The following is a 21,650-nucleotide window of genomic DNA, read 5'->3' on the forward strand; positions in this document are numbered from 1 at the left end:
TTCCAGCTTAGGAATGCCCCTCTTAAGAAATAGTTCTTGAATCTGGAGAAAGGACAAAGCCCTGATGCTCGTCCTGTTAAATCCTCTAGCCCACCTTTCTGTTTACTGTGCCTATACTGTATATGCAGTTGTATGCCAGTATGCAGCGTTGATGACGAGGGACGTTGTCATGTGGGCCTGTTGATCTCTTCAGGGCTCTGCAGTAAAACGAGCAGCTTTGGTACCAAGGTAGCGCCCCAAGCATGAAATGAAGCTGATAGTTCTGCCCGTCACTGTCCATTGACTGAAGCAGTTGTCAGAGGCAATGGGAATGTAGGATTGATGAGGGGAAAAGCTCAGTGGCTTTATACTTCCTTTGGCAGTTTGCTATGGCAGTGCCTTCGATCATGCATTTCGTAATCGGGAGTCTGGTTAGAGTTCACTGATCTCCAGGAGACCAGTGCCCAGTGAGTGCTAGTTGTGGCCGAGACCCCGACGCTGAACCCTGCTCCCCTGGAACACCGTAGTCTTCATTGCAGTCGCTTTCATGATGTAACACTCGCGTGAGGGTACAGAGTGCTTCTCAACTGATATCTCGCGGAAATAAAAATCCTAGTTTTTTTTTTAACAGGTAAATGGGTTATGAAGTGCAACAAACAGGAATATTGTATGGTATTGCATGGAATATCCTTATGGAAGGATAACTGATTATTTGTTGACTTTTTTTAAAACCTCCTAAAATAGAGCAATATCTTTCAAAGGCAGCCAGCTTGGCCTAGGAGTTTTCATTAGGCCCCAAGAGCTCTCTACCAAGCCTGTTCTTTCTCACATTCTTAGTCTCTGCTATCGAGAGTAGGTGTTTCCAGTCTTTGAAGATTGTGAAATGTCCTCATTCCTTTAATTCAGCTCTTAATTACTTCAGTTGTAAGCAGGTTCTGTCTGAAATTCAACTTTGAGTTTGAAAGAGCCTGCAGAGAGCCTCTGTTCTCCAGGGAGTTACCAGTCCCTCACTGAGCAAATGCAGGATTAACAAGCAAGCAAGACTCTAGAAGAACACTAAACACTAAACTGTTTTACTGTAGTTTAATTCAAGAACTAAATTTAAGTCTGTTTTCATATTTTTTGTGGCATTTCCAGTAGTAATCCTGAAGCGTTCATGCCTTAATTTTCCCATGTGTTTTGTAGTCCTTAACATGTTCAAACTGCAACAGTATCTTTTTATTTAATCATAACAGCTTTCAGTGTTTGAGTAAAGTCAGTAGACCTTTTATCTCTTCTCTTTCTCTCCCTGTGCCTGAAGACGTTCACAAATCGGAAAAGTCCCTAAAGGGGCGGAAAAAACAAAACTCTGCTATTGGGCACAGATGTTGAGAAACGGAAAAATTCATAGCATCATGGGAAAGGAGCTATAAATGGGAGTTCAACCTCGTGGCAATGGCTACTGTCCTGTGAGCATTGCTGAATGTGGGCACGCTCTTCAGAGCGATTGTCCTGTGGTTTTTGGCCTAGACGCGGGTGTAGTCTGGATCTGGATTGTAGGCCCGTGATCAATTTTGAAACTGGTTTGTTCCAAAATTTAACATTTTTGTTTTCAAGATTTTGTTTTTGCAAGCTTCAAGATGGTCTTGGTCCTGGGGTTGGAAACAGCTTGTGATTTTTCACGCGAACGTGAGCGTGGAGAGGGAAAGGGCAGTCTGCCTCCCTGCATGCGCGTGCAGTCGGAGTGCGCCTCTTTGCTCAAGCCTCGCTCGAACAGCTGTGTGAGGGTGCTGCTAAAGCAGTGGTTCTGCCGGGTGGGCGTGTCCCCAGCGCCTGGGACCGTGAAGGTTAGGAATGAGAGGAGGCCCTACAGCCCCTCTGGCCGGTTTGGTAGTTGGCAGTGAATTGATCTGAGTGTCTCATGCAGGCGTTGCTTGAGGAAACCGGGACAGGCTTGAACAGCATGGCTGGGTAGCCCGTTCCCTCAACCCACAGCCCTGTGGGTAACTTCCTCCCCCCCCACCAGCTTGCTGTGGGCATGTGAGGCAAATACGAGCGCTGCCGGACGTACTGTATACTGTTCTTCAAGTAGGTGTTTATTCAAGCTGTCTGTATGACTGGAGTAAGAGCCTGTCTTGAAGGTTGCTACATGACTGAAAGAATTCCTCCTGTTGAAAGGATAACTTTTTCCTTTTCAAAAAAAGGAGAGTGATGCTCCAGTCGTTGTCATGGTGCAGGTACTTCGGTATCCTGAGTGTCCTGACATCTCTGCCCTGGTGATTGCATTAAATCATCACGGAATTGGAACTTGTGATCTCCGCACCCTAGAACAAACAAATTAGCTGGTAGCTCTGTGAAATCATCCCAGAACACAAAAACCTTAGAGGCTGCATTCATTAAGGCAGGAGTCTATCCCACTTTGAATGGTGTTGACTGTGCAAAGACATCACCTGATCTGTGGTAGGAATAGCTGTGGGTTGGGGTTTAAATGCTGGAGAGTGCACTTAATAAAATAGGACAGAATTGATCAGGGACTCTAGGTTTCTTCACAGGCTGCTTCGGGTTGAAAGAAAAAATGGTTTGGGCACTTTTCTACCAATGGACACAGTATACTGTATGTGCTAACAATTCTAGGTCACTATTCCACTTTATTAGTGATCTTACAGATGTCTGTGTGCAGAAGAAGAAAAACAAAATCTCCAAGAATACAGGTTTGCGCACAAACTGTTAGAATTCAGTGGAGAGGAAAGATTTTAGTAACGGGATGGCCAGCCCTCATCTGGGATAGTCTCAATCCAGCTGGCTGCCTTAAACTTCAATTTCTGCGCACTGGCAGCAGCCTGGTTTCAAGCAGTAATGTGGCTGCATAGGTAGGTGATTTCTTCATTAAACAGCAAACACTCGAAATGAAAATCCCAGCACACTGTAGCTCTTGAGGTTCGGCCATTCCTGATTTAATTGAACTATCACACTAATTTGTTCACGTGATCCAAGTGTTTAAAAATTGATGATTCAACGAGTCACCCCTCATGGCGGCTCGGGCCCGAGGTGGACACCCCTGCTTCCTGCAGCTGGGTAACTGTGATGGTCTTTGCCCTGGTCTCCCTATATACAAGCTTCAGGTGATCTAAAACGTAGCTACTTGGCTTCTAATGCATTCAAGGCTCTTTTGCCACGTTACCCCAGTTCTGACGTCTTTGCTGGCTTCCCATTCCCCAGTGCCTTCACTTCAGAATCTTACTTTTAGCATCCAAAGGCCAAATCCCTCTGGCATGTCCTTGGTGTCCATGTGCTGAGGCACATCCTACAGGTACGGTAATTAAAAGGAACAGTAGTACCTTCTTATACAGTAGTACAGGCGTCTTTGGCTGTGTGCTTTCAGCTCCCTTGATCCACAGTTCCAGTGCTCCCTCCCTAGCGCTCGGAGAAGTGTGAACTCCTTTATATCTTTTAAATCGAGACTCAGGACACCTGTTTTGTCAGGTCTTTAATTAGTGTCTGCCTTTTCCCGCTTATATTTCTTTGTTTTAGTTTAACGTTATTTAGATTTTATTTTTCTCTAATAATACTAATCGACTAATAACTTCTCTCAAGTCACAGAAACTTGCTTATTTGTTTCCTTATTGTGTTTTCATTCTGTAAATTGTTATTGGTCTGTCTGGTCATCATGACCTGTATTTTAGCCAGATTAAGATTAATCCAGTTCTGGTTCACACAGAAAAGACTTTAGGATATTGCTTATTTTTATGTAGACACTAAACTAAACTAAATCCTTCATCTCTTCTGAATTACTCCCTGGTAATGAGTGCAAATTCACCAAACTTGAATTGATCTCTAGGAGCGGAAACAATCGCTAACGAGCTACTGTAGACACCTTTAGAGCTGTTGCTCTGAAGGAGTTGTTTTCAGAAATGAAGGATAAGGTTGACATGGTGGTCAGCACTGCTTCCTCATAGGTATTGAGTTCTGGATTTGACTTTGGGATGGGTCACTTTTTACATGAGGTTTACAGGTTGTTAGGGGCTCTACTTTCTTCTCTTCTTCCAAAGACCTGTTAGTCTACTGTTGTTCCTGCTCTCCGTGTGTTCCCAGCAGCGAGCGGGTGTTCAGTCGAGGGTGCAATCCTGCCTGTGCTCTGTGTGGGATGGTCTCTGTGTTGCTTCAGATTTTGTCAGGACAAAGTGCTTTGCAATAAAGGATGGGTGGATTTTGATTTAGAAACTTTGGAAATCACGGAGCTCTTTTTCTGATAAACTGAAATTTGTGTTTTTTCACTGACATTTTACGATAAGTAGGTTTCTCGTCTTGCCATTAATGGGTAAGTCCAGGTGTTGCATATATTTATAACAAACTATAATCTCAAAATGGGAAATGCAGAGCAAGAAGAGGCTACTTATGGGGGGGAAAAAGGCTTATATTTTTTAGACAATAGGGGGAAGCAATTATAGGCAAACAATATGAGGATATACAGTAAAGGACAGAGTTTAAATCAATTTATATTATGTTAAAACTGTAACTCCCTAACAGGGTCTTATTTAGAGCATTGTGTACAACTTGTCACCCTGTTATAGAAACAGTGTTGCTATTCTGCAGTCCGTCTGCCAAAGAGCAACCTAACACACATTCCAGGGCACAAGGAAGTGTCCTGTGCCGATGGGCAGGAGGAACTGTTCCTTGAACAGACAAGAGGGGACCCGGTCTGTCCCCGGACGGGACCCTGAGAGGGGGCTCAGCCTGCATGCATCTTCAACACCCACAGAAACAGTCTCCAGGAATATGCAGTACCAAAATGGATTTTTCTTTGCAGAATTCATTCCACATGTTTTGCAATCATTATTTTGGTAGAAGCTACACAGTGACAGAGTTTTTTCATGCTTTCAAAACCAGAAGGTAAATTAAGTAAAGATACTGGGGTTTGTTTTTTTGTAGGGTTTGTTTTTTCCCAAATTATTAATTTCTGCAGTATCTCGTTTAATTTGCTCAGTGGCTGTCCTGCACAGACACTTCTTCAGATAAAATATCAACTGCTTTTAATTATGATTTCATTTTCATATAGCTCATTAAACGACAAATCAAGTGAATCAAGTTTAATGAGGAGGTATTGTGTAGGACGTCTGCCACCTTGTAGACTTTCCTTCTTGAAAACTGAGCGCTTGGTTTTAAAGAGCAAGCAGTACCCCGAGGGGTCCTGCATTTTACATAGAACAGCAATCAGATTAACACCTGTGGTTTGGAGTTAGGAGTTTCAGCTGGATTTATAGAGCCTAAACTGTGGAGTAATGGCATTCCCCTTGGTACAGTACAAGAAACATCTCCTTGATGGAAGAAGCTTCTCTCGTTTAGCAATTAGAACTGTGGACAGTCATTCCCTAATTGACAATGACTCTGTTGATGGAGAACTGGTGATACGTGAAGGGAAAATCTAGACCATAAATAACAGGTGTTCTAAATTCAGAAGGGATAAAAACAGATAAAATTCAAATGGAGAACCCTCTTGCTTATCTGGTTGCTTACTGATCCCATCCTTCGGATGAGACGTAAAACGGAGGTCCTGACTCCTTGTGGTCAATAAACATCCTCAAAGTTTTCATGGGGTGTTACCCCGGCGTCCTGACCAAATTTCCCCCTGGCCTTTCCCAATCATGGCCTCCTAATAATCACCATGTATGAACTGGCTCCATTCCTCTGGTCTCCTCCCCACTGAGAGCTGGTGTGTGGTGAGCGTTCTGGCGCACTCTGGCTGCCGTCACATCATCCAGGTGGGGCTGCACATTGGTGGTGGTGGAGGGGATCCCCATTACCCAAGATAAGATCATTTTATTGGGCATATACAATTTCTTGTATTAGAAATTTATTTTCACATCTTTTTGCAAGGTTAAGGGCCTTGCTCAGGGGCCCAACGGAGTAGGATTCCTCTGCCGGCCGCGGAATACAAACCAGCAGCCTTCCAGCCACAGGTGCAGATCCTGAGCCACAGAGCCACCGCCCTGCCCCCCTTTACCTGTCAAGTGCTTTGAGTGGAGTGTTTCAGAAAAGCGCTTTGTAAGGGAGTCGGCTTCAACTGCATGGCCAGTTTGTTCTGTACCCCAACAACTCGTTGAGATGAGCTCACCCCTCACCACATCCCTGGTTAGATCTTTCAACCCACTTGTGCTCTTCAGTGGAGGCTTGTTTGAGTCATCTTCCTCAGCCAGCAAGTCCCGACAGTGATTTACTTTGGCGGGGCAGTCAAAGGTTTTGATTAATGTTGATCGTTGTGTGCTGAAAACGTCCTCTTCAGCTCCATTAGCGGTGGTGTGTCTTGTGTGTCCTGTCTTATCACACAGTGGGTCATGTTCAGGAAGGGCTGTTTACTGCCAGGAGGTAAGGCCTGTGTTCATGGAAGAGTGAAACATCGGTCAAAACGGAGTTCCTTAAGCCAGCATCCTGGCAAGTTTCGTGTGAAGCTTTACAGATCCATGCCTTGCAATGACCGTGTTGTGGTTCATGAGGAAGTGGAGATAAATCCCTGCGGTGGAATGTCACCCTGTCCAGGTCTTTCCCCGCCTTATGCATCTTGCTTGCTGGGATAGGCTCAGGCCCCCCCACGACCCTGAATTGGAAGAAGCAGTTAGATGGGTTTTTTTTTTACACAGCCCTCTATGTCTCTGATGCTCAAGTTCACATTTGTCAGACCAGCCATGTACAAGCATACAGAGGAGTGAGATATCGTTCTCCAGGTCTACTGTGCGAATACAGACAGATACTGACAAGGCAATGTAGATATAGACATTTCTGACAGGGTACAGGGTAAATAAAGTGCAATGTGCAGAGTACAATTTACTTTACGTACTGCTCTGGTGGTATTTGGTCAGTTTCTATCTAGTGATGTATCAAGACCTTAAAGTGCGTTGGATTGTGGGAGAAGTAAATGTTCACAACATGTAGGTTCTGCCCCCAGTCAGGTGCTGTACTAATTCTCACCCTGGTAATGCATTATCGCAGCAGATGGCCAAACTGCGTGTTCATCATGTTTCAGGACCAGCAGCTAACATTTATCACTGGTGGATATGGATTTACGTCCAAACAATATTCAGTCATAAAGACTTCACATGCCTTTGCTGAGCCATTCGCTTGCACAGTTTTGAACTCCAATTACCCGGTGTTGTCTAAAACATTGTAGTGTAAGAAGGATGTGCTTCGGTAGCAACTTGCTCGATGTTTTTCTCTACTTGTATACAGTCCTTTTTTCAAAACCATTTAATTCTCAAGAAGTGATGGTGAGACAGCAGGTCAGTGAATGAGCTAGACCAGTTCTGTATGGATGTTAACAGTAATCGCCCCACTAATCAATGCAGTTGATCGTATAGGTCGGGTACCCTCAAGGTCAAGCACCTTGTACTGCAGATACAGTAAGTAGACTTGCGACAGCTTTGTCCACAATCAACAAACCAGTTAGCCTTGGATGTGTTCGAGGGAAGGTTATTCTTGGATTTTAGGGTAGTTAGCTTTTTAGCATGATTGTGATTTTGTCACCTGAGGGATTTTTTTTATGGGCATCCACCAGTCCTATACATTTAAATAGAATGCAAACAAAAAAAAGGTAATGTGGTTTTCTGGTGTTTTGAAGTAAATTCACTGGAAAAAAATGCAGCAAACTTGAAACCTGTTGCACAAGCCTTTTGAGTATATAGATCATTACCCTTCTCTCATGCGCCCTGCTCCCTGCTCTTGTCTATGAGAGACACCTTCTGGAGAGCTGGGGTACTGCATCTATCACCTCCAGTTTTTTTTTTCTCAGTCCTAGTAGCGTTTTTCACCTCTTGATTTTAAGCTTTTAATTCATTTGAGACTGTCTTAATATTAGAGCAGCCGTGAAAACACTTCAAAGTAAATGCAAATCTCAAGCAACTGTTTAATTTAAAAATTGAATATTTAATTCTAAAGATCAATTGCATTTTGTGATTTTTGTGAGCTCGCAGAAAATACATTTCATTGCCAGCAACTACTACTGCACGCTGTACTGTTGTGCATTTGATAAATAAACTTTGATTTGATTTGAAATTACTTGACCACAATGCTAATTTTCCCATACATCTCTATTGTACTCCACTTTATTCTAGTGTTACCTCTATTTCTATATGAAAGCTGAAATTCTACAATAAAATTGTAGATTTGAATATTTCTAATCAGCTGTGCTTTATTCCCTGTGTTCCATTCTATGCTCTCGGATAAAGGAAGATCCTGTGTGTGATGTACTATGATGCTATTTAGGATGCCAACATCTGTTTCGATAACAAATGGCCAATTCTTTCAGGCCCACATGTGATTGAATGGAAATGGAACTTTACAGATTTTATCGCGGTCTTAAAACAAATCTTGGAATGGAAGAAATAATTCAGATTTATTAATCCGATTTATGGTTGGTGTTACTTTTGTAAAAATTATTTGATGTCTTTGGTCCTACATTTTGCACAGCTTGGATATATATTAAATCAAGAACATTGACCTTTTCTTCTCGGTCTCGGTGAACACTTAAGGTGGACTATTCCTCCTTCGTTAGCCCCTGTTGAAAGGCAGGATTATATAAGAGTGCCAGAGAGTGCTGTTGCATTGCTGCAGCTGATGTGTCTCCTTGTAGGGTGGGGGCTGGTTCTTGATGTTTCCCAAGGGCTGACCTCGTGTTCATTGGCGACTGTGCCCTTCCTTGCTCAGTGTTCAGTAATATAGCAAGTCTTTTGGATGAGGACAGACGAACAGGCACAGTGTAATGGTGATATTCAGTGATGCAGAAGGATAAAAGAACCCACACCGTGCCTTCACAGTCGATCTGGGACAGTGTCGTCCTCTTCAGGACACGGGGTTTGCTTTTCAGCAGGGTTGAATGTACCTCTGTGCCTTGGAGTGTGTTTTTCTTATTGCTAATGAACGTGAGGTTGGTGTAGTCAGGTTATTCACAAGCGCCCAGAACTTCCCATGAAAAATGTGTGCACCAAGGGGTTAATGCAGCTTTTCTTGCTTCGTCCCTTTGGAAAGAACGGCCTGTAGCCTTTCACAAACTTCTAGGGATGAACCGGGGATAGAGAGCCAGGAGGCACAGCTTGCACGGGGATTCAGTCATTCTTCTTGAGGTTTTTTTCCTTTTTATTTTGTGAATTAGTTGGGGAGTGCCATTCATGCGGAGCGGTTCAGTGGGATGAATGTAATGTGGCCCTGTGTGTGTGTGTGCGTGCGCGCCCCCTGCACTGTGAATGGTGTCGTGACGTGACTGGAGCTCCTCAGTGGGGCTGGGGGGGCGGGGGGTTAGATGCTGTTTTCCACGTGACGGAGACACGGTCTGGGACACGTGCCGTGTCTGGGCCTGCTAGATGGAGTGAATCGCTCACATCCGTCCCTTTCCCTCCGGCGATTCCTATCCCCTCTCCCCCTCCCCTCTCCCTCCTGTTTGTGTCACGACTCTCTTTATTTATTTTTTAAAAAATCTCCCATCGAGTCAATCCTCTTTCTCGTTCTCCTTTTTATATCTTCCCCTTGTAACTTAATCTATAGCTCAGGTTCCACTTTTCTCCCGTTTAAAAGGCCTCTTGCCTTCAATCTTTTATTTTTGCAGCTTTAGAAATTGCTATTCTGATGCCCTTTATTGTCACTGGAGCGGTACAGTCAGCTCAGGCTGGAATCAGCCAATCATGCTGTAAGCTCGCTCTTTATTTATTCCACAACAAGGGCATACGTGAAGCTCAGCTGTGTTAATGCCAGGCTACATATGCACAAATATTGCAAGCAGACCCAAGTCCTGTCTGAATGTGAAGGGAAATTAAATCACGCAGGTTAGTGTGCACTGTCATGATGTAGTCTGTTGATCAAGGTAAATGTCAACTATATTCCAGTCTCATTATGCAAGAAGGTGATTCTAAAGATTTTTCAGGGAACAAAAATCTTAAAATATTTCGGTGCTTCATTATTGTTGTTGCTGTACATGGGGTGTGCATATAGCAATACCTCTGATCTTAAACCAGCGGGGGCCTGCTGTGTACAAGAGTGATGTAGGGTGATTTTGCAAAACTGTTTCCTACTGGCTTGTCCAGATTCCATTGTAACTGGAACCACAGAGTTGGAGATGTTCTGTTCCTGAGCATCTCCTTGTCACAGCACACACACCTATTGAGTGCACACTTTCCTGGTTGTGCAATAATAAAGATAGGAAACAAGACTGAAGGTGGGTCAACGAACAAAATGTTTCTTCTCTCTGCTGGTAGAATTCACCCTGTATTTGTTCGAACATCAGAGCCTATTCTGCTTTTTCTGTCAGAAGTTGTTGGAAATAGACTAATTCACAGACTAAATATATTGTCTGGACATCTTGGTATGAACTGGCCGGTCATTAGTTTTTGTTTGTGTTCCTTAATAGCATATTTTTAGTTTCCCTGTATAATTCATAATAACACGATATAAGCATTCTATCACAGTGACAAGATCTTAAAAATGTGTAAACATTTTTCAAAGATCTTTTCTGCTCAATGTGAAGCGTTTTTTTCCTTTGGTGTTATTTTAAGTCATGCCTATAGAGGGCGATGTTTAATGGCATATCATGCTATATCTAGCCCTCCTGTATCTTTTTTTCAAGATCTGTTATGAATTAAAATTTTGCTGTCCAAATTGTTTTATATGGTTCTTCAAAGCATCCATCTTTGATTTTTCTGCTTGAGACTATGAAGTCCAGTCTTGTCCTTTTTGTCAGAACTTGCCGCGAGTGCAGTTCACTCGGACGTGTGGCTCGGCGTGCTGTATACAAGCCTAGTACTGTGCGATACTGTATAGTCATGTATAGAACGACTGCATCGGTCACACTCCAATTTCATGACACGTGACAACAGAATGCTCACGTTAAAGAAATATGGATAAAGTATTTGGATCCAACATCTCGTGACCTTATACATTTATTAATCCTTTTTTCTATGGAAAACATCTAGAAGTTTTCAATTCTAAATGTGTTGAGGCCTCTGAGGATACTTCCTTCATTACCCTGTCTCTTGTCTCTGGAGATAAGCAGGCATGGTCTCCAGTCCACCTCTGACGGGGCTCCTCCACTTGAGCCCTGTGTGGGGTGCGCTTAGCGGCAGGACAGTGGGACCACTCTTCTCTTCAGGTGGCAGACCCCAAACCTGCAGCTCACTGGGCCTTGCTGGGTGGTTGGGAGGCGGTGGGCGTCGCCTGGAAGATGCCGAGGTGAAACTGGATTGGCAGGAATGTGCAGCTAGTGCAGAAGCATAGAGGGAGGCAAGCTGAGTCTGAGGCTGTCGGCATGGTCTCCAGGGCTTCTCAGAGGGCTCCTGTCCCACGCCAGGAGCCCAGCCTTTCGGCACAGTGTGCAGGTCTCTTGCTTGAAACTCCTGGGAGACCGCACTTACAAACTGGGGATCTGACCACCCATGCATCAAGTCCTCAAGTCCTCCAACTGGCAGTTATGACAAAACCTGAATCTTTTCGGTAGATGGCGCAGTAAGAGTTGGCCAGTTTCACTGTGCCACAGGGCTCCTCGTTTCCGATCCTTCCTGTAGTTCTTTTTGTGTCTCCCAAAGTCTCACGCGCCGAACACACAACCATGTATCCGATCTAGGTATAAGCAGATTGTAGGATACTTCTCTGGGGTAGAAGAGCAGCCAGGCTGTTCCAGGACAGCACAGCACACATGGGCCTAAAACATCAGAGAAATGTAGGCGGCTTACTGTATGTATTTATTGGTCCTGAGTCTGTCAAAAAAGCAATCTATCCCTATTTTAAGGGGTGTCATAATAATTCAGTATTCATAAGCATACTGATTGTATGTACAAGTAATTATACTGGATGAACCAAAGTAAATCTCCCTAATTCACACTGCTAAAGGTTTCATCACTGAATTCATGGTTAGCATCCCACAGCTGAAGTCATTCTGGTTTAAGAAAATCTTGAAAAGGCTAGTGCAATCAGAAATGAGTACTGTTTTCAGAATGATGAGTTGGGTGGGTCATACCTGTGTATTTTAGAAGAATGTTTTTAAACTGAGCTGTGGTCAGGGCATTGCTGCATGCCTCTGGTTTAATTTTGACCACTAATTTGAACTGATTTGGTTCAGAAGTAATTTGACATGCTTTTTTAGGTATTGAATGTTTGATGATTGAAAAGTAATTCTTAAAGCCTTTAGAACCCACACCCTTGGAATTTAATCTGTTCCTGACATTGATGGGTTTGGAGGATTCAGATATTTTAGCGTGTTTTGTTAGCAGTGTAATTTAACCCTTTGTTTTAACGATAAATATAGAAAAACATCCCTTTCAAGTGTGGTTGGCCACAGATTTATGCAGCTTCTGGTTTCTACTGAGCAATAGTTGAAAAAGATTCTTAAACCATTATACAATGGCCATTTGTTTGGCTTACCACCTGTTTATTAGTATTTTCAGAGCCTAAATCTTTATTCAAACCAGACTCCCTGATGGCTACAATTGAAGGTTAAGTAAAGATAATTGCTTTGCTTGCCTTTTAATTGGGGGTAAAGGTAATTTCTTAAATTTAAGTACACCTGTAGAAATGACTTTTTATTTTGCTGTCTGAAGCTACTAGGAATTGAGGGGTGATACAATGGTTTCCTGTGGCATGTTAGTCTTAATTTCACTCCAGCTTTGCCTTTAATAGCAGTTAAGGCGGGGCGGGGAGGTTTGATGCCTTGTGTGTCTGCAGCAGACTGTATGGATCCCGTTTTCATTCTGAAATAAAAGCTGCATCTGTCTGAGCGGAGCCCTGCTCCTCCCGCAGGCAGCGCCATTGAGCGCCGTGCTTGTGTGCTCCTCTATGGCCGTTTCAGCAGAGCTTTGCTGAGGCGGTGCTTTGTGAAGCTCCTGAATGTTTAATGCCAGGAAGCTGAGTAGCTAGTTTGTATTCAAGTGCTGTAGCTGCACCAGACAAGACTGCAGCAGTGAGCTGCTATTTTTAATCTCTCCCATTCTTTTTTTAGCCCGTAGAATATTTAGTAGCAGAGTTTGTGGTGTCAGGATGTCAATATTTCTGAACGTGATGGTACACGCTTTTTTTTCTCCTTTCCAGTTCTTTTTTTTTTTAAACTTAAAAAAAAAACAACACACTTTGGGTTTGAGATTCGTGCGTCTGCCTGGCTCGATCCGTGGATCCTTCACGCAGCGTCTCATTCACGCGCTTGCTTACGCATCTGATTATCGTCGTGTGTCACGGGTACCTTGGCGTCACGCACGAGTAGGGATTAACCGTCGCTGCAGCGCGTGTGTCTGCGCGGGGAGGAGGGGACCCCCTCCACCTGCCTCCCACGCCATTAAACAGCAGGGATTAGGGGTCTTTTCCCCCCCAGTGCTCACTTTCGTGCCTTAGCGAGCTCTCGCACTCTACAGCACACACTGGTTTCTTCAGTCCCAGTTTAGTTGACCTGACCAACCAGCACCCCCCTGTCTTGGAGAGCTGCAGAATTGGGGTGTCCTGTCTCTGTGCCAGCTCGGATGGGAAGGGTGAAAGTACTGCAGTGTGTATAAATGCTTAGCTCCCTCCCCCCCCCCCAGTAGGATTTGTGACAGGATTGTAAAATGCCAACCCTGTCCACTTCATTGGCTGTGGGACAGTCCCAGAAGCCTGGACAGGTGTCGTGCGTTGAAGGCGTTGTTCTAAACTGCATTATGCGGCAGTGCAGACATTTCTGTTGAGCAGACAGTGGCTTCATTGGGGGGCTGACGCAAAGGGCTCGCGCGAGGCAGCTGGAGCGCCGTGCTGGCGATGGGCGTCCGGAGGGCGATCGGTGCACATAGACCAGCAAGCCCAGACAGGCACACCGAAACTGAGACCTGTGTCCGACACCTTTTCCAACTGGATAGAAGTATTAACTAGATGCCAAGTTGGTTGTTTGTAGGGTGACTTTTTTTTTTCCTCTCTTGGATAATGAACGGGACTTACACCTTACATGTGAACTTCACCAAATGGCTCTGCAAACTGTCAGCTGTTTTTTTTTATCCAGTTGTTGTGGTTGTGATGCCTTTGTTGCAGTACTTCCATTTTATCCTCCTCTGTAGTGATGGCCTCCATTTTGTGGTGGTGATGTCCTGGTATTTCCCAGTATTGCAGTATGTTTGTGTTATACAGAAAGCTGTTGATTATGAGCTTAGAGTATCAGGGCATACACTGTGGCATTGGTCGTCATTTTTTAAGTGTCAAGATTACCTTCCTGTGTGTTCAGGTTGCACGACCCCCTGACTCTCCAAGTAGAGCTGTTAGGCTCCTACATGGGAATGACTTTGCCAGTGCAAACTGGCTCAGAGCATGTTGGCAGTGAATAATTTATTTAACCAGTTTGTGGTCCATATTGCAGAATGTTTTGGTTGGGTGTGTGTGAGTCCTCTTGAAGGTTTTGTAAGCCCAGAGCAACACTTAAGACAAAAAGCATGGAGTCAGTGCAGTCGTCTTAGTGCATTGTGATCCTTCAGACCTTCATTCATGATTTCATGCTTTTGTCACTTTCCTTCTCTTATTTGTAAAGATTCATCTTTGTAAGACATTTTCTGTCTCAGTAGTGCCTGAAAGTGTTCTGTGATCTGAAGCTATGATTCCACAAACAGCAGTCTTTTGCAATACACTTTTGTAGTATCTTTTGAGGATATCCCTGATCTTTTTTTTTCTTCTGTGCAATAGTTGAAAATAAACCAATATATGGTGTTGATGTCCAAGTAGTGTTCATTCAGAACTAGTTTGTAGCATTCATCCATTAGAGGTGGGAGCTGAGAAAGGATGTTAATGACAGGCCCAACACCTGTGGGACTGTGCAATACCAGTAGGATTGTTTTTCCTTGGCTTTGAGAAAAAATGGAACTTGAAACTCTATTTGCATTCCTCGATTGTAGCAGCAGAAAAAGCAGTTGATTGTGCTTTAGGGCTTGACTGTGTTCTTTTCATCCCTTTCAGGCTGTCTTGGGGATTTGTAGTGGTAAATAGAGTTGAATAACAATGGCCAATCCCAAAAAACAAGGACGAAAATTCCACATTTCATAATCTGAACACTAAATCAGTCTCTGATCTGCTACGTGGTTGCAACTAAGCTGATCAGAGTCCAGAACTTGTGTTCAAGCCAGGTGAGGGAAAGACTGCTTGGCATTAATAACACCAAAATTTCCGCTTGTTTAGTTTGTCCACATGAGTAATTGTTTACTGCGTCCACAGGGTTTCGTGCAGATCTGCTATGGACAGATGTACATAATCAGAAGACCTTCAGTTTCAAATGAATATTTTTAGCTCTGTTCTAATTCATACTACAAGTTGAGCTGAAATGTGATGCATTGTAAACAGGCAAAAACAAGTAATCTCCTTGTCTTGCTTATCCTCCAACTTCAGCAGTGTTATTACCATCTGTTTACCAGTGAGTTTTGGATCCGTGCTCAACACGGAAGCGTTGAGGTTTTTCCAACTCTTTCCAGGCCTGTTCAAGGACCCAAGACCTTTGCCGTTTTCCTTTCTCTGGGACTGGGAATCGGTGGTAGTCTGCGTTCCTTGTGCACCCTGCCTCTCGCACAGCTCCACCCACTCCCTCTGCCTCATCAATATTCCCCCTCACGCGCTGCTCTCCCGCCCACGCGCACTCTGGGACCCGGGAGCATTTCTAAATAAAGCGCGCGGTGGCCCAGGTCCTGCTCCCTCTCCTGCTGGCCCTCTTTCCTCCCCACATCCTGTACGAGCTGCTGCTCACTGCCCGCGGCCAAAAGCGCAGCTCCCGCGATCTCGAAGAGCGGGCCGGCGGGCGATGCTCCGCTCACGAGTGTGCCAGTCCTGTGCCAGCGTGCGTGTTGGGTCGTAAGAAGAAAAGGAATTCTGTGAAAGAATCCAGAATGCAAAGCTGTAAGCCCGTTTCCCTGTTTCACATGGGATGCCTATTTATGTTGGGAGCTTCGACGTTGAGGGATACAGTCTGGAATTAGTTTAAGTCCTATAGCTTTTACATCGGGCTATCTTATCACGCACTAGAAGTCTCACGATTATCCTGGTGTGCGCAGGTGGTTCAGATATGTTTCAGCCGTTTTTCCGTCATCCATATCAGTCTGCTAATATTTTAGCCCTTTGCCTAGGAAAGTTAATGTGAGTATGGTTAAGGGCAATGTGGTTTAAAACCACTTGAACCTTCTTTGGTACAATTTCAAAATGTTGTTACCAAATCTTCTGAGCAGATCACAATTCAGAATTTGTGACCCGGAGGTGTTTTTTTTAAATGTTTTTAAAACGGCTGTATATAGAGCACTCTAAAGAAAGGAAACAGCCAGTATATGATGTCCACCATAGAGAGTCTTGGCTCCTGCTGTCCAGTGGGCAGCTGCTCAGCTCGAGGATCAGCACTGGTATAGCAATCCCAGCATGCCCTGGTTTTCACCTGTCCTGCCCCTGCTGTTCTTGCCTGCTTTCCAGCTGCCCAGGAGGGTCCTGCCAACATGGGTGTGAACTTTTCAAGCGTGGGAGGTCATCAGAGCCCGCTATTTTCCCTCTCAGCTGTTTAGTTTTCACCGCACTACTGGCCGTCGCAAAATACAGGTCTTAACCTAAAATGCTAAAAATGAGTTTTGTACAGCAAACATGCAGATATGCTTGAAGTAGGTTCAGCGTCAGCCATTAGAATTGTCTGGTTATTTGGTTGCAAAAGTGAATTCAGGCGTGTGGTGGGACACTAAATGATGGGGAGCACAAGGTGAGAGGAGGCCTGTCAGGAATTCAGTGGCAGGGCAGAAGAAAATGAGCTCCCGTTTTCCTATGGCTGTGAAGGGGTGGTGTCTTGCAGCAAAGCCGAATGAGGAGAGTGATCTCCTTGCCTAAAACACTGCTTGCCTCGCCTGCAGTGAACAACACGCTTTGTCATCTGTCCATAGAGGTTTTTAGGCAACCGATTCATTTTTTTGGGGGGGGATACATTTTTGATTTATTCTCTCTCATCTTCACTTCAAGCTTTCCCTCTGCTCACGGCTTGCCTTTCATTCTCCCCTTTCTATTTTTAGCCAACCTCAGGATTCTTGCTCACTCCCTTCAATCCTATTGTTCGTCACCAGCCCCCCCCCGCCCCCCGCCCCCCTCCAGCGCAGCTCCACTGCATTGTGACTGCTGATGTTAATCTTTAATCAGCACTGAGGCGAGCAGAGGTCAGGAGGGTCTGCCTTGAATACTGAGATGGGAGAGTGCAAGAAGAAAAGGCATTTTTTCCCCTTTCTTTCTATAAATACACGCCTGCTTCTGGCTCTCTATTTTTAGATGTGAGAACTGAAACGGGGGTGATTGGGTACTGGCTTAAAATAGCCTGCTGTCTTAGCAAGGTGAGGACAAACGAAGCAAGCACATCAGAAAGCAGCCGGGCAGGATGGAATCTACTTTAACCCTTTCAGTGAGGGGCATTTCTTGTGGGTTTAGTTTGTCATTCCCCTGCTTGCTGCTGCATAGCAGCTGCCTTTTTACTGGGGTGGCTCTTTTACCAGTCTGTGGTATACATCCTCACACTCCTGGTGACCACACCCCATCTCGTGGGCAGCTGGTCAGCTTTAAGGACAGAAGTGATCTTGCAGTCCAGCATGAGTTGGGACTAGTTTTTACTTGCCCAGTGTCTGCTGTTCTTGGCCAACATTGGTGTGAACTTTCAAATACGTGGGAGATCATCACAGCCCACCCTTTTATGCCCAACTGTGAAATATTAGCAACACTATTGACGTTTCTCCCAGTCACAGCTCTTTTTTTGGTCTTGGTGATGTGTAGGTGCCAGCCCTTCATGATTGCCAACAACTTTGTTTTTGCAGTCCCTATTAAATGAATACTAATAAGTCAATGTAATGGGCATCTTTCCAGTTTAAATGATTCTATTTCATAATTGAATCATTTAAGCAAAACCTAAATCTTGCAAAAAAGTGGGACTCATTGCTTAACAAATGTCTTGTCATGTGTGTTCTTTTGGGTGCCTTAGTAAAGGGGCAGGTCTAATGACTGTCCTGAATGCAGATCCTGACCAGTTATTGACCTTTAACAACTCCTATGTATCCTGAAAATGTCATTTACTTTTTTTAGAGATCTCCACAGGAGAGCAATTAGTGGAGTCAAGTTGCTGCATTTCCCCAGAACTAATTCTACACACTGCAGTTGGTGTCGCACTAATGTCCTGAAAATTTAAAACTCACTTTTGTGCATATGTTTGCCGCAGTATGGGATAGTGGAAGGACGTGTAGTTTTCAGTCGGAAGCACTTGAATGAGGGCAGCATGGTGATGGCACAAGGTCACCTTGCGCTACATTCAGTTCTGGACTGGGGCGTCTTCAGGATGCAACCGTTTGATTACAGAGGCTTTTAGCTCATAATAACGAGGTTTCACTTTCAGGAATTGAAGCCATAATATAAGTGTGAAAAAAAGATCGTGCCACTTTCACAGAAGAACACTTGGGACAGGGTCAGTGGACAAGCAGATATGATGAGTGCTTTTGTCCTTTTCCAGGATGGGTGTGAATTGGCTTGGTCGCGTCCTGTCGTATAGTACACCCACTGCGTTAAGGGCTCTCCGGCAGTCTTTGCCTCTGTAATGCGCAGAGCGAAGCTGTTTCATGAATGGTCTGTGCTCTCAGAAATGCTCTGCACTCGTGCTGTAAGAACCAATTTTTGTTTAGTGGCCTCAAAGATTTTTTGGATACCACAGAAAGAGCCTCATGTTCCTTCAGCTTCTACAAGTTCTAATACCCTTTAGCTGAAATTGTCTATGTAATCAGACTTATGTACTGTAGTTGTGAAGTTTTAACTGAGATGGGACTCCCACTGTAAAAGAGTTTGATCTGTTTCAGGTTTTTCAAGCTGCAGACTCTTGCATAAGTCAACAGCTGTTTAGACTTGTTACCTTGTTTTGACTCCGTCTGGCATAGACTGATGTTGGTATTTTCTATCGTGGAGCTGCTGAAATGGATCAAGCCGCATCGCAGTGGGAGTCTTGGTTTCTCCGCTTTAGTCAGGCGGTGTCCCTATTAATCGTGGCATTAGGAAGCCGCAGTGCTTTAATTATTCTCAGAAAATTCTGTATTTTAATATTCTCAAAACTATTATTCTCTTTCTACTAAAATTAACTGCTCATGGTTGATTAGGCACTTTAGCCACACTAAAATGGATTCCTGGCATTTGGAAGCTAATTCTACTACTTTGGCCTTAGATTATTCTGGTACACAAAACAAGCTCCTGTTTGATGATCCAGTGGATTTGCTTTTGATTTACTAAAGTGAAACTGTGCTAAATGTACTTATCTGGGCCCTTAAAGACGCAGTGTACTCCCCCTGTACTTTTCTGCACACTGACTCTTTTCTTTGTTGCCCCTGGTCTAGTTGTCACCGGAGCCACAGACGGAATAGGGAAAGCCTACGCGGAGGAGGTAGGACTTCACTGCTTTGCCCTCCAGTCACAAGGCTTACGGGGGTTTTAGTGCTCAGAGAGTCAAGGGTGGTGGGTGTCATAAGGGTGTTGTACATGGAAGCTATTTTTGTTTTAGAAGCATGGATCACTTAAGTTTCAGAAAATCCTGTGCCATTTGGGAATTACCCATTTTCTGTTAATCTGGAGTGTTCAATCCCTGATGTGCCTCAGATCTACTAACAGCAGAATCTGGGTGAGCATCCTTCCACCTCAACAGACAACAGGCCCCCCTCTGTCCTCTCCATCTTGGGCTGAGCTACTGCAATCCTGTTTCTACTCAGAGAACATTACCCCCGTGACTCAGAAGTTTAACCTGGGACAAGCTTGAAAATCCCAAGAGTGAAAACGGCAGTTAATTACATATTGTTGATAAGGTCCAAAATATGACATCCTAGATAGACATGTAGTTTCATGTGTTCAGATGGTCTTTAATATAATATTGGTGTATGAAACAATAAATTCAGTGATGGTAAATGGTGATTAAAAACACTGTTGCAGTATCAACAAGGATGTGCATTTCCAATTTAAAGAGTTTTGAAGTGTCCTGTATACAGTATATTGATGTTCCTTTTTATTAAGAACCTTTAGGGTTTTTTTGGTACTAAATCCTTCAGACACATATGATCAGTCTTTAACTGAAGAATACTGAATTTGATTTAACAGGACCTTGAGGAACATTGTTTAGAGGAGAAGTACCTCTATCTGAGTGTGCTGGTATTCTGTGTTCTATGACTGCTTTTGGCAACAGGCAAATAATCTTCTTGTGCTTTTTCTTTCAGCTGGCTCGACGGGGTTTTTTCATCTTTCTCATCAGTAGATCTCAGGAAAAACTGGACCTGGTTTCCAAATCTCTCGGTGAGTCTGAATCTTGTATGTAATCCTCTGGGTGAGGGCAGCACAGTGAGGGCTCACAGTCGCCTTGTGCTACATGCAGTCCTGGGTGGGGTTTGCTTGGGCTTTCTCCAGCTGCTTGTTTCTACCTTCCAAATTCCAAAGATAATGCTGGCTGGGTTTGTGTTTTTTACCTGTGCCCTGGGATAGCTCCTGGCTTGCCGTGTCTCTCCTTAGTGCAGCAGCTATGATGAATGAATAGTCAGTCTGTAGGATATAAAAGTCTTGGAATTCTTTATGAAGATTTGGGTTGCAATACGGGATAATGGATGAAAAGGTATTGAAGCATTTCTGTATATGTCAGACAAATTACTGACAGGTGTAAAGAACCCGGTTTACAATTTTAAACATTTAGAAGCATTTACAAACAAAACATTTAATTGCAAGAATTGTTTTCAAGTAGCTTCTCGTTGAAAGTGATTTGGTGTGGATAGTTATCTGAGAATAAAGCTCGATTGGAGGCTTTTTTAAAGGCTTGCAGCCAATCAGCCTCTTTCACATTGTGAGCTAGACTTTCAAAATGCCCCCAGCTTTATGAAGGCTTTCCCAGACTTTCTAGTAGTTAGCTACCATTTTATTTTCAGTTTGCATTTCTGGCAAGAATTCTGGACAGCTCTATTATGATCTCATCTTAAATCTCCTAACTTTTTCAGTCCGCGTTAGCTCTCCTTATTAAGATGGTTTGATTCTTTCACTTAATATTCCTCTTGGTTTACATGCAGATTTTGATACTTTCAATAGCAGCACCATGCTGGATCATGTGAGAAATTATACAAGAATGGCTGTTACTTCTCTTCGTTGGTTTGTCTACTGTTTGGGTAATGGGAGCTAATTCTGGATGTTTTAAATATCTAGTCCAACTCATCTTCCGCATAGTTCTGTGCTGAGACCCTAAGTGTTTGACTCTTAATCAGATTATATATGAAACTGCAGCAAGACTGTGGTCATGTTCACAGACATCCAACATCCACTTCAAGCTCCATGAATTCAGTGTTGCTGCTGATGGTTCTGAAATCAAGTCCTTGACAGAAGTTAGAAACTTTTGATCTTGTTGTCAGTCAAGCTGTCACATGAAGAACGTTATATTGCTCAGTAAAGGCTCTATCTGAGGTTACAATAATAGTCATGTATAAGTAAGCTCAGAGGGTTGCAACACCTTACTTACCCAGGAGTATCAGATAAGGCTAACGTCTTCTAACCTATTCAGGTTTTCAAACCATCGTCAATTACTGTGATAGATTATACACTGTCTGAAGACGAACATAAGATGTTTTTGTTGAATTTGTAGATCTCCTTTCAGTCTGCCTCTGAGAGGGAACAAACCTTAACAATCGACCTTCTTTTCATCCAGTTTAAAGATGAAACCCAGGGCTTGC

General features: G+C 43.8%; 1 protein-coding gene across 1 annotated transcript in view; it reads left to right on the plus strand.

Annotated features, from left to right (window-relative positions):
- Nucleotides 1-21,650, plus strand: part of hsd17b12a (hydroxysteroid (17-beta) dehydrogenase 12a) — a 50,073-nt gene that overhangs the window by 2,160 nt on the left and 26,263 nt on the right. The window contains exons 2-3 of the mRNA XM_088611204.1: nt 19,296-19,342; nt 20,163-20,238. Of these exons, the coding sequence (XP_088467330.1) occupies nt 19,296-19,342; nt 20,163-20,238 (123 nt within the window). The remainder of the gene's footprint in view (nt 1-19,295; nt 19,343-20,162; nt 20,239-21,650) is intronic.

This window comes from Lepisosteus platostomus, chromosome 18 (genome assembly GCF_059453375.1).
Source record: "Lepisosteus platostomus isolate fLepPlt1 chromosome 18, fLepPlt1.hap1, whole genome shotgun sequence".
In the NCBI taxonomy this organism is placed as follows: domain Eukaryota; kingdom Metazoa; phylum Chordata; class Actinopteri; order Semionotiformes; family Lepisosteidae; genus Lepisosteus; species Lepisosteus platostomus.